This window comes from Hordeum vulgare, chromosome 5H (genome assembly GCF_904849725.1).
Source record: "Hordeum vulgare subsp. vulgare chromosome 5H, MorexV3_pseudomolecules_assembly, whole genome shotgun sequence".
NCBI classification, from domain to species: domain Eukaryota; kingdom Viridiplantae; phylum Streptophyta; class Magnoliopsida; order Poales; family Poaceae; genus Hordeum; species Hordeum vulgare.
In genome coordinates this window covers 19,937,811-19,948,423 of record NC_058522.1, presented here as the reverse complement: position 1 = coordinate 19,948,423, position 10,613 = coordinate 19,937,811, and the positions used below count along the sequence as shown (strand labels likewise).

At 43.3% G+C, this 10,613-nt stretch overlaps 1 protein-coding gene and 1 long non-coding RNA gene across 3 annotated transcripts; both read left to right on the top strand.

The window, feature by feature from the left end:
* Window positions 1-222: 222 nt before the first annotated feature.
* LOC123397985 (uncharacterized protein At3g49140-like) lies at window positions 223-3,842 on the top strand. Of its 2 annotated transcripts, XM_045092494.1 has the most exons (11): window positions 224-519; window positions 627-783; window positions 1,240-1,342; window positions 1,433-1,500; window positions 1,668-1,820; window positions 1,909-2,037; window positions 2,133-2,253; window positions 2,350-2,447; window positions 3,088-3,240; window positions 3,361-3,456; window positions 3,581-3,842. In XM_045092494.1, the coding sequence occupies exons 1-11, from the start codon at window positions 320-322 to the stop codon at window positions 3,683-3,685; spliced, it is 1,383 nt and encodes a 460-aa protein (XP_044948429.1). In that variant the 5' UTR covers window positions 224-319; the 3' UTR covers window positions 3,686-3,842. The 2 variants fall into 2 exon arrangements, with proteins under 2 accessions (XP_044948428.1, XP_044948429.1); XM_045092493.1 differs by having other exon boundaries at window positions 223-519; window positions 2,133-2,447.
* A 5,869-nt stretch (window positions 3,843-9,711) lies between these two features.
* On the top strand, window positions 9,712-9,987 carry LOC123398599. Its single transcript, XR_006610208.1, has 2 exons — window positions 9,712-9,802; window positions 9,930-9,987. It is a non-coding gene; the product is annotated as an uncharacterized LOC123398599 (long non-coding RNA).
* The last annotated feature ends 626 nt before the right edge of the window (window positions 9,988-10,613 follow it).

Here is a 10,613-nt window from a genome sequence, read left to right as displayed (position 1 = left end):
ACGCGTAGCACGGTCCTAAAAGAAAAAGGAAAAAGAGACATAAAGAACTGGATAAAAACACTCTATAGAAGGTTCTCAAAACCAGGATAGAAATGGGCCGTCCACCCGGTCGCTGGGTCGCACGTCCGTGCTGTGCGAAAGCGAGGACGGCTCGACGTCCGGTGTTGCGCACCGCGCTGTGCAGGAGTATTATCCCTGGCTGGCATTATATTCGGGTCAGTTTCGGATAGAAAATGAGAGGCGGGCCAGAAAGTGCACCTTGCACTCAAATCCATCCTGCTGACTTCTCAGCTCGGTCACCTCCGTTCCATGGTGTACCATGCTGATGGTGGCCGCCGCCGCTGCAGCAGCGCCAGACCAGCCCTTCTTCTCCCAGCCCCGCCGCCCCCCACAGCCCGCTAGCCTCTTCTCCCTAAGGAAACCCGGCGGCTCGGCCCTCCCGCCTCACTCCTCGCGCTGTCGCTGCCACTGCCCCTCCTGGAGCAACAGCGCGCACGCGCGCCGGAGCAGCCATTGCCGGTATGATATGATGTGACATGATACGGATGAATGTGTGCGCGCCTGCTATGTGCTTTGTGCCTTTGTCAGTGCTACAGTCGCTGAATTCGGCTGTGTGGACGGTGCAGTGCCGGTGCGACGCCGGACCACCCGGGCGAGCCGCCGCCGCCGTCGGGCAGGGGCGGCCGTTACCATCCCTGGGAGGATATCGCCGAGACGCTTCAGCTCGACGACGGCGAGCCCGCGCGCCTCACCGACGCCGAATCCGCCCGGACAATCGTGGAGGTCAGAAAATTTGCTCCGTCCATTAGAGTCTTCTGCACTGCATTTCTGTCAAGTGCGAGGAGACTATTACGGTCAGTCAGAAGTATTCAGCAGTGCAATGCAATGACCCTCGGGAGTTATTCTATCTGCCCCTGTCTGTTTTGAAGCGTACTCTGAATTTCAGGCTATGACAGCTTTGGTTGTTCAGATAAACAACTGAACCATCGGTCTTTAACTTCAGATAAACAAGATTGATCTATGAATAATAGATAGTCTTTTAGTTGGTTTGTGTTTCCCCACCTCAGGGTTAGATAGTCTTTTAGTTGATTTGTGTTTCCCCACCTGATTGGTATGTTTTCCTTTCTACTTGAGAACAATTCCATAAAGAAAATAAAAAATTGGAAGAAAAAAAATCCTACTGCTTTCGGTCAATAAAATTGAGTCTCCAGTGCTGAATCGTGCAATATGCATGCTCAGGTCAACAACAATGCAACGGTGATGATCTCCACGCTCATCGATGACGGCGTGCACGAGAGGATCATCCTGCCCGAGTTCCCCTACTTGACCGACGAGAATGGAGGTATATATGCGGCTGGTTACTTGGGTCCATAATTTGTGCAACTGTCATTTTTCTTCCATTAAGCTTACGTACGTGTGGCAATCTACTCAGATATTTACTTCGAGGTCGACAACGACGACGCGGTCATGGAAAACATTATGGGAGACGACAAGATTGCGGTAACAATTCTTTTATTTATTTTTATGAAGGGTAACAATTCTGATATAATTCTCCACTTCTCAATCCCGAAAAAAAACCAGTTATCTTCGTGAAAAGGTCAATTATGTAGTGTTGTGTCTTGTGGCTTGTGCCTGCACTTAAGTTAATATGTTGTTGGTATCTGCAGCATGTTATCATTGGACTCGATAACACAGATGTCTTTGCTGACTTGGATCTAGCGGCAGCGTCATCAACTTCATTTGCACAAGAAGAAGAAGAAGAAGAAGAAGAGGAGGAAGAAGACGATGATTCTGGCGATTCTGATGATGAATATGAGGAGGTAGTAAAATTCTTCACAGCTGGGAAACTGGCCAACAGCAATATAGTTCAGTGATTTACCTTGATGCTGTGTGTCTGAAAACATGTAGGAGGGCATATATGCTGTTGATGAAGAAGATGGGGATGATGATGATGAAGATGATGATGCACCTAACTGGTCCAACCTTGAAACTGTAAATTCTTGTCATCCACTATACTTTGCGAGGATGATTGTGGAGGTAGATTATTGAAACTCAATTAGCATCCATCAGCTTATGTACCACCCTTTCTGAATCACTTTATTAGCCACTCTGCTCTTAACTTTTATTGTCAGAATGCGAGCAAATCAAGTATAGATTGGTTGGACCGACCACCTGCAAGCCTTGTTGTTGAGGGTCAGCTGAGACCTGCGTTTGCTGAAGAGAGCACCATGGTTTCCAGGCATTTATTAAATGGTTGTTGCAACGAACCTGTAAATGAACCTTCCATTCATCACATATTTGCTTTCCTGAAACATAGGACTAATCTTACAGCTCCCGGAATTTCGGCAGGTGATGAACCACTGAAAGACGACAAAAAGGGAAGTGGGGCTACATTTTTCAAGGTTGAAGTTCTCAGCATTGAGCTGATCACTGCATATGGTACAGAGGTATGTCTATTTCATTTGATATGCCATATTAATTTTCCAAGAGGGCCGAAACTCTATATGCTCATGCCTACTATGTAAGTCTTTTTTTAGAAAAGGAGGATTTTCCCTAGTGTTTGCATCATTTCGATGCACACACCAATTATTAGAAGAAGTTATCAATCTCCAGTGCACAAGTACAAATCAACCATGTGAAAAGTCACAAACCGGTGAAAATAGGAAAATATGCCAACCTACTTGGACCCACATCCAAACCAGTTGTATGTATCCCATGCTACCATCTGCCATTGGTTGCAACCAGACATCATAAGCTCCTGCATTTCCACATGCTTAGTAAGGATCACATACGGATCCATCCTGTAGCTCGGAAAATGACCTGCAAAAATAGTAACAATATTCATTTCAAAACGAAGGCGACAGCCTTTCCCTCCATCTCATTAAAATAAAAGAATTATACTAATTACAAGGTCACCACTTACAAAGAAAGCATCATGCTTCATCTTGGCAAGGACTATGCTAGGCAAGGAAGGATACATGCTTTAAAACATGGTGAAATAACAATATAATATCTTGTGTGACTGCAGAATTGTCGTTGTACAATCTTGAGCGCTAGCAATGTTTCCTTCTTGTCTTTTCCTTGTAGCCCAAGGTAAAGATAGAAGAATACCGGAAATCTAGACCGGACATCATCGCGCACTCTGCACCGAACATAATATCGCGCTTGAGAGCCGGTGGAGACAAGATAACACAAGCTCTGAAATCACTCTGTTGGAGGTGCAAGGCCATCCAAGTAGAGGTACTAATATATTTCTTCAGATTTCTCATGGGCACTTTTTTAACTTATAAAATTAGGCTAGAGATAAATTGAGCATCTCGAAGTCAGTATTAAACCACCATGCCGGCTATAATTCTTCAGGAAGCAGCAATTATCGGCGTGGACTGCCTTGGGTTCGACTTGAGATTGTGCTCAGGAACACAAGTGCAGACACTGAGATTTGCTTTCCCTACAAAGGTCAGTGGTTCAGCTTTTGCCTACAAATTTGTAATTATGGGCCATGTGAGATAAATTTGTAGATCGATGGTGGAGATATTTGCATTTCATGCTCTTGTGGTTCTGAATATTTTTTGCACTGCAGGCTAGTTCGGAGTTCAGCGCAGAGAAGCAGATACACGAGCTTCTGTTTCCTAGGAGGATACATCAAGAAGGGGAGTCACCACAGGCTCAACCCAAAGAGTACTGATGTAAACAGAGATGCGATATTTTCTTCTTTTTGTAGGAAATTTAATCCAGCAACACAAATAGCAGTAGCCATCTTAATCAAGTTTTTTCGAATTCACATTGTGATTCTGATCTTTGAGCGTGTGCATAAACAAAATAAACCAGAGCACTCTGACCAATTGGGTTCTTCGAAGTACTCACTAGAGCATTAGAGGTGCAGCTACTTATGCATTCTGATATGGACTGGATTCCAGAAGCTTAAAAAGCCCCCCCCCCCCCCTTCAAAAAAACAATAGAAACTACCCTTAAAAAGACAATCAAAAGAGGGGGATGATAGGCGCCGGCCCAAAACTTTCGGCCGGCCGCGTCCTGGCCACACGATTAACCGACATCTCCTATTTGACGCCATAAGCGTTAGTTAACGTGCATTTTTGTTAATTGGCATTTGTGGCGTTCGTAAATGGGCCAGCCCATCTAGACGCCGGTTGATTTTTGAAATTTCTATAAAGTTTTTAAATATCAATGAACTTTTTTAAATTTCAATGAATGTTTTTTTAAGATTGATGACCTTTTCTCTGAAAATAAATGAACCCTTTCTAAAATATTAAAATTCTATGAACTTTTTTGAATATCGATGAACTTTTGCATGCGCCCGTTGCCGTCGGACGCTCCGCACCAGCGTTGTTGTCGCTTGTTCCCCGGTGTCCTCCCCCCCAACGGCCGCACCCCTCTCTACGATGTGGCTCTCATCGGGTCCGTCACATTCAGGTCCCGCGGGCAAAAGTCGCAGCTTCGGCGAACGCCAGTAGTTCACCGCCGGCCCCATGGAGCTCGTCACTGCTGCAGCTCCGTCGTGAAGCCATCGCAGTAGTCGGTTGCATCAATGGTGAGATGCAAGCTCCAACTTTTTGTCGCTGGTCTCTGGTTGAAGCTTTTCATGTCAATGATTGCAACATTTGCGTTGTGTACTCACGGGTTGAAGCTTTATATATAGCCGGTTGAAGCTTTTTATAAAGTTGGTTGAAGCTTTCCAATTCAACGCATGTAGCTTATTTTATTTCGAACTGGTCGGATGGAACTTCTTTATTTTGCCGGTTGAAACTTTTTTTTAATATGGTTTGAAGCTTTCACACGAATGGTTGTAGCATTTTTTAGTGCACGGGGTAGTTCTCGAAGCTTTTTCAAACTACGATTGAAGCTTTCATATGAAACGTTGTAGCTTTTTTCTGTGTGTGGTATTTCGGTTTAAGCTTGATATACCGTCTGTTGAATCTTTCGAATCAAATGGTTGTACTTTTTTGCATCGTCGATTGCAGCATCGGTGGAGGAGCAACATGCTTTCAGGTTCTTTGCAAGGAGAAGGTGGTTGCAGCGGTGGGGGAGGAGGTAACTCCATTGTGGTTCTAGAATCTCCGGCGGACGGTTCCAGCACAGGGAACTATGAGCAGTACCTTCCTGATCTCTCCAGCTGCATCCATTTGTCGTCGCGATATGTCAATTTTGCATCATGATTTTTTATTGACATTTATACTTTTTTTGGTGATTCTAATGTCCTTCTCTCTCTCTCTCTCTCAAGGAGAAACACGAAGAGGAAGCATGGATCGATGAAGCATTTTTTCCCTCGTGGGGGCATCTATAGTTATGTGAAATACAATGAAAAAATCCACCAAAATATGGATCGAGAGTACATGAGTTTTTTTTATTAGCCACATAGATAATGCAAATATGGGTCCTCTTACATGATATATCCAACGTTTCACCAACTCATGTCAGAGGCTTTTCCTTCCTCAGTTTGGCACAGCGACCCTCATTCTTCACCATGTCCAGCAATGGCGGAGCTAGGATGGGATCATTGGGGTGGGGGTGGGGGAGGCTTGACAAAAAATGGATTCCTGAAGGAGAAAAAGTATCTGTTTTTCTCAATCTATACCACCACAGGAAAAAAGTCTTCACAAAAGATCCCAGGGCTGGGGGCACTGCCCCCCCTCTCATATACATAGCTCCGTCGGTGACGTCCAGGGCTCTCGCGATGTCAGCTATGTCCTGGGTATTAAGAGCTCTGAGCTTGTCCCTGAATGTGCTCCATTGTCAATATTTACCTAGTCCTCTGTAAGGCGCAACTTGATTTTAGCCAATCACTCTTCAATTTGCTGATGATAGGGTGGAACAGTTATGACTCCAAAATCATGAGTGTGAAGACAAGCAACCACTTCCTAGAGACGTCCGGCCCAAAGCAGCGCCAAATAGTGTGTACTTTTTTTTTGAGAACAAATAGTGTGTATTTGGTATAGGGCGCTGATGTGGGTATCACATGAGACATTTTTCAGGTAATTTCTATTTGTTTTTTAATATTATGTTTTATTATCAGTGGAAAAAATACTACAATTTTTTCTAAGATTGCCCCGCGCGCTGCATAAACGTACACCATCCAATTCAAAAATACAATATCATCAATCCATTATACTACTTTTTTTGTATCTAAGTAATGTAGTTAAGAAAAAGTGGACTAGCTTTTTTTAACTATAATTATTTAGATACAGAGGGAATTAGATTCATGCTCTGCTGATCGTGGATAGGAGCCCTTTTGCTCTCCGACAAAGTGATTTAGTGAGGGAAACATCCCTCTGGGAGGTGGAAAGAGAAGTCATCGTCATCACCAATGCTTCCTCCTTCGTGAGAGGACCAATCTTCATCAATATCTTCACTAGCACCATCTCATCTCAAACACTAGTTCATCTCTTGTATTCAATCTTTGTCTTAAAACCTCGGATTAATACTTGTGGGTTGTTAGTAGTGTTGATTACATCTCATAGTTGATGCTTGTTGGTTTACTTGGTGGAAGATAATATGTTCACATCTTTTATCATATTTATTATACCTCTGATCTTGAGCCTGATGATGATTTGTAAGTAGTTACTTTTGTTTTCGATAACATGTGAGAAGTCATGTGTAATCATGCGAAATTGATATTCGTTTGATATTTTAATGATATGTGTACTTGAGTATTTTATTTTCTTTTATTGGCCACACAAATAATGCAAATATGGATCCTCTTACATCATATATCCATATTTTTCACGAAGTCATGTCAGAGGCTTTCCCTTCCTCAGTTCAGCGCAGAAACCCTCATTCTTCACCATGTCCAGCAATGGCGGAGCTAGGATGGGATCATTTGGGGGGGGGGGTGACAAAAAATGGATTCCTAAAGGAAAAAATCTATTTTTCTCAATCTATACCACCACACAAAAAATTTCTTCACAAAAGATCCTAGGGCTGGGGCAGTGCCCCCCCCCCCCCAAAAAAGATACACATAGCTCCGCCGGTGATGTCCAGGGCTCAAAAAGATACACATAGCTCCGCCGGTGATGTCCAGGGCTCTTGCAACGTCAACTATGTCTTGGATATTAAGACCTCTCAGCTTGTCCCCGAATGTGCTTCATTGTCCATCTTTAGGGTCGTCCCCACGACACCACAGGAGGGAGAGTGAACCACCCACACACAAGAAAACATTTTTACCACGTCCTCTGTAATGTGCGGCTTAATTTTAGCCAATCACTCTTCAATTTTCTGATGATCGGGTGGAATCGGTGTGACTCCAAAATCATCGGTGTGACAATAAGCAACCACTTCCTAGAGACGTCCGGCCCAAATCAGCGCCAAATAATGTGTGTTTTGTATAGGACGCTGTGTGGGCATCACACGAGACATTTTTAAGTAATTTCTATTGATATTTTTGTAATATTATGTTTTATTATCAGTGAAAAAATACTACACATTTTTTCTATGATTGCACCGGGCGCTGCATAAACGTACAACATCCAATTCAAAACTACAGTATCATTAATCCATTGTACTAGATTCAGGTGGTGTTTCTTTTCAAGATACTAGACTTTTTTTTAGTCTGAGGAACTAAAGAACAAAGTCCTTTCAATAAAGTCTTGTTTTAGTCCCTTAAAAAAAATCTCTCCTGTTTCTTTACCTAGGGACTAATTTTTTTTTTTTAGTCTAGTCCTTTTAAAAAAACACCATCTCATAATGCGCTCGATGGGGGCCTAGCCGCTGGCTGCTGCCGCTGCACGTAAATGTAACCAATTCAATGATAGTCTTTGTTTGGCCCGCATGTGTCCGTGCTAGCTCGCTGGGCCACTGAATTAGTAAATTCCCTGACAGGGCCAATAGCAACGTGCTAATTAATCCGGGGTGTAGGGAAATGATCTGATTTGGGAAGCAGGGAGACCAGTTTTGATTCGCATCGTCCTCATCATGATTTTGCCTATTAATTGGCACTTGATTAACCAAGTGCATGGTTTTGCATGTAATAAGTCTTCTAAGAGCAAGTACAATAGAGCTGAGTCAGCTGGCTATAACAAATAAACTAATATATTTTTGCTTAGTTAGAGGAAAGAGAAGAGGAGAGAGAAGGTAAGCGGGCTCTTAGCTAAGAGCCAGCTCTAGCACGTGCTTCTAGGCATTTTGTGAGTATGAAAGATGAACCATATAATAAAGAAATAGTACACTTTTGCAATGAACTATTGTACATGTTGGCTATAAGATGGACTATAGATGACATGTTAATGTCTTATAACCAGCAGCTGGCTATAATATTGTACTTGCTCTAAAGGCGATATGGAAAATCTGTGGAAGATTTCATATGATTCTGTAAAAGATAACCCAATGTTTTGTCCGCCCCCAGTCAACTTGTTATCCCAAGGTTTCGTCGGTCAAGGGAAGGGTCGACACATATATGATGACCCGGCGCACCCGGCGTTAGTCATGTGAAGAAAATCTCATGCTTAAAGCTTGACCTTTTTGACACTCGTGTACTCTAGTACACATCTGGTGGTGGTGCCTTGCAGCTCAGGTGGTGGAGACATTTCATGCTCTTGTCGTTCTGAATATTTTTTGCACTGCAGGCTAGTTCGGAGTTCAGCGCAGAAAAGCAGATACACGAGCTTCTGTTTCGTAGGAAGATACATCAAGAAGGGGAGTCGCCACAGGCCCAACCCAAAGAGTACTGATTTTTTTAATAAAGAGTACTTCCCCGTCTTAAAATAAATGTCGCAAATTTATAAATAAACAAGTATAAATTTTATACTAAGTGAGTGACACTTATTTTGAAATGAAGGAAGTATATTAATACCATGAAGATATCAGTTACATCCAGCTTGTGTAACAACGCAATGTCCTAATGGCATGACAGATGCACACAACCTAAGAAAATGAATAAGAAACTAAAAAGGAAAACTCCCGCTACAAAGATTTAGTACTTGCAGCAGCAGCACAACCATCACCAAGACAACACCTGACGTCCAAGTACTTCAAAAACGACACCTCCAAGAAGGAAACATTGCATTAGCACCGTCGTCGTCCGATCGTAAATCTTGGGCTTTCACCCTGAAGATAATCCTCACTCTCAAAACAATGTCTTCAACAAAGTACTGATGTAAACAGAGATGTGATATTTTCTTCTTTTTGTAGGAAATTTAATCCAGCAAAAAATAGAAGAATCAACAATATTCATTTCAAAACGAAGGCGACAGCCTTTCCCTCCATCTAATTAAAAAAAAGAATTATACTAGTTACAAGGTCACCACTAACAAAGAAAGCCTCATGCTTCATCTTGGCAAGGACTATGCATGCTAGGCAAGGAAGGATAGATGCTTAAAAACATGGTGAATTAACAATATAAAATCTTATGTGACTGCAGAATTGTCGTTGTACAATCTTGAGCGCTAGCAATGTTTTCCTCGTGTTTTTTCCTTGTAGCCCAAGGTAAAGATAGAAGAATACCGGAAATCTAGAAAGGACATCATCACGCACTCTGCACCGAACATAATATCGCGCTTGAGAGCCGGTGGAGACAAGATAACACAAGCTTTGAAATCACTCTGTTGGAGGTGCAAGGCCATCCAAGTGGAGGTACTAATATATTTCTTCAGATTTCTCATGGGCACTTTGTTAACTTATTAAATTAGGCTAGAGATAAACTGAACATCTCGAAGTCCGTATTAAACCACCATGCATGCCGGCTATAATTCTTCAGGAAGCAACAATTATCGGCGTGGACTGCCTTGGGTTCGACTTGAGATTGTGCTAAGGAACACAAGTGCAGACACTGAGATTTGCTTTCCCTACAAAGGTCAGTGGTTCAGCTTTTGCCTACAAATTTGTAATTATGGACCATGTGTGTTAAACAATAAATGGATCGATGGTGGAGATATTTGCATTTCATGCTTTTGAGGTTCTGAATATTTTTTGCACTGCAGGCTAGTTCGGAGTTCAGCGCAGAGAAGCAGATACACGAGCTTCTGTTTCCTAGGAGGATACATCAAGAAGGGGAGTCGCCACAGGCTCAACCCAAAGAGTATGGATGTAAACAGAGATGTGATATTTTCTTCTTTTTCTAGGAAATTTAATCCAGCAACATAGATAGCAGTAGCCATCTTAATCAAATTTTTTCGAATTCACATTATGATTCTGATCTTTGAGCGTATGCACAAACAAAATAAACCAGAGCACTCACTACAGGAATCAGCTTCTTTGCCGTCTGCCATCACAGACGGCAAAGACAATACCCCGGATGGCAAAGACAATATCACAGACGGCAAAGATTCTCACGGCCGGCAAATTTTTTGCGTCAGCCTACGACAACACAGAACCTTCTTTGCCGTCTGCCCCACCAAAGCGGACGGCAAAGCTCTTTGCCGCCAGCTTTCCTTAGGAGCAGTCGGCAAAGTGCTCGAGACGGCAGCCGACAGGCGTTGCCTCCGTTAGGGGTTAACGGAGGCTTTGCCGTCTGCCTCCCCGTCCATCTTTGCCGTCTGCCTTCTCTTCCCCTCCCCTCCCCCTCCATCTTTGCTGTCTGCCTCCCCGTCCATCTTTGCCGTCTGCCTCCTCCTCCCCCCTCCCCTGCTCCCTCTTCTTTGCCGTCTGCCCACCCGGGAGGCTGA

Coding starts and splice junctions, on each gene's coding strand:
- LOC123397985 (XM_045092493.1), top strand. CDS start 320: ATGCTGATGGTGGCCGCCGCCGCTGCAGCAGCGCCAGACCAGCCCTTC. Junction 2,448..3,087: donor TCACTGCATATGGTACAGAG/GTATGTCTATTT, acceptor TTTTCCTTGTAG/CCCAAGGTAAAGATAGAAGA. Junction 3,241..3,360: donor GCAAGGCCATCCAAGTAGAG/GTACTAATATAT, acceptor ATAATTCTTCAG/GAAGCAGCAATTATCGGCGT.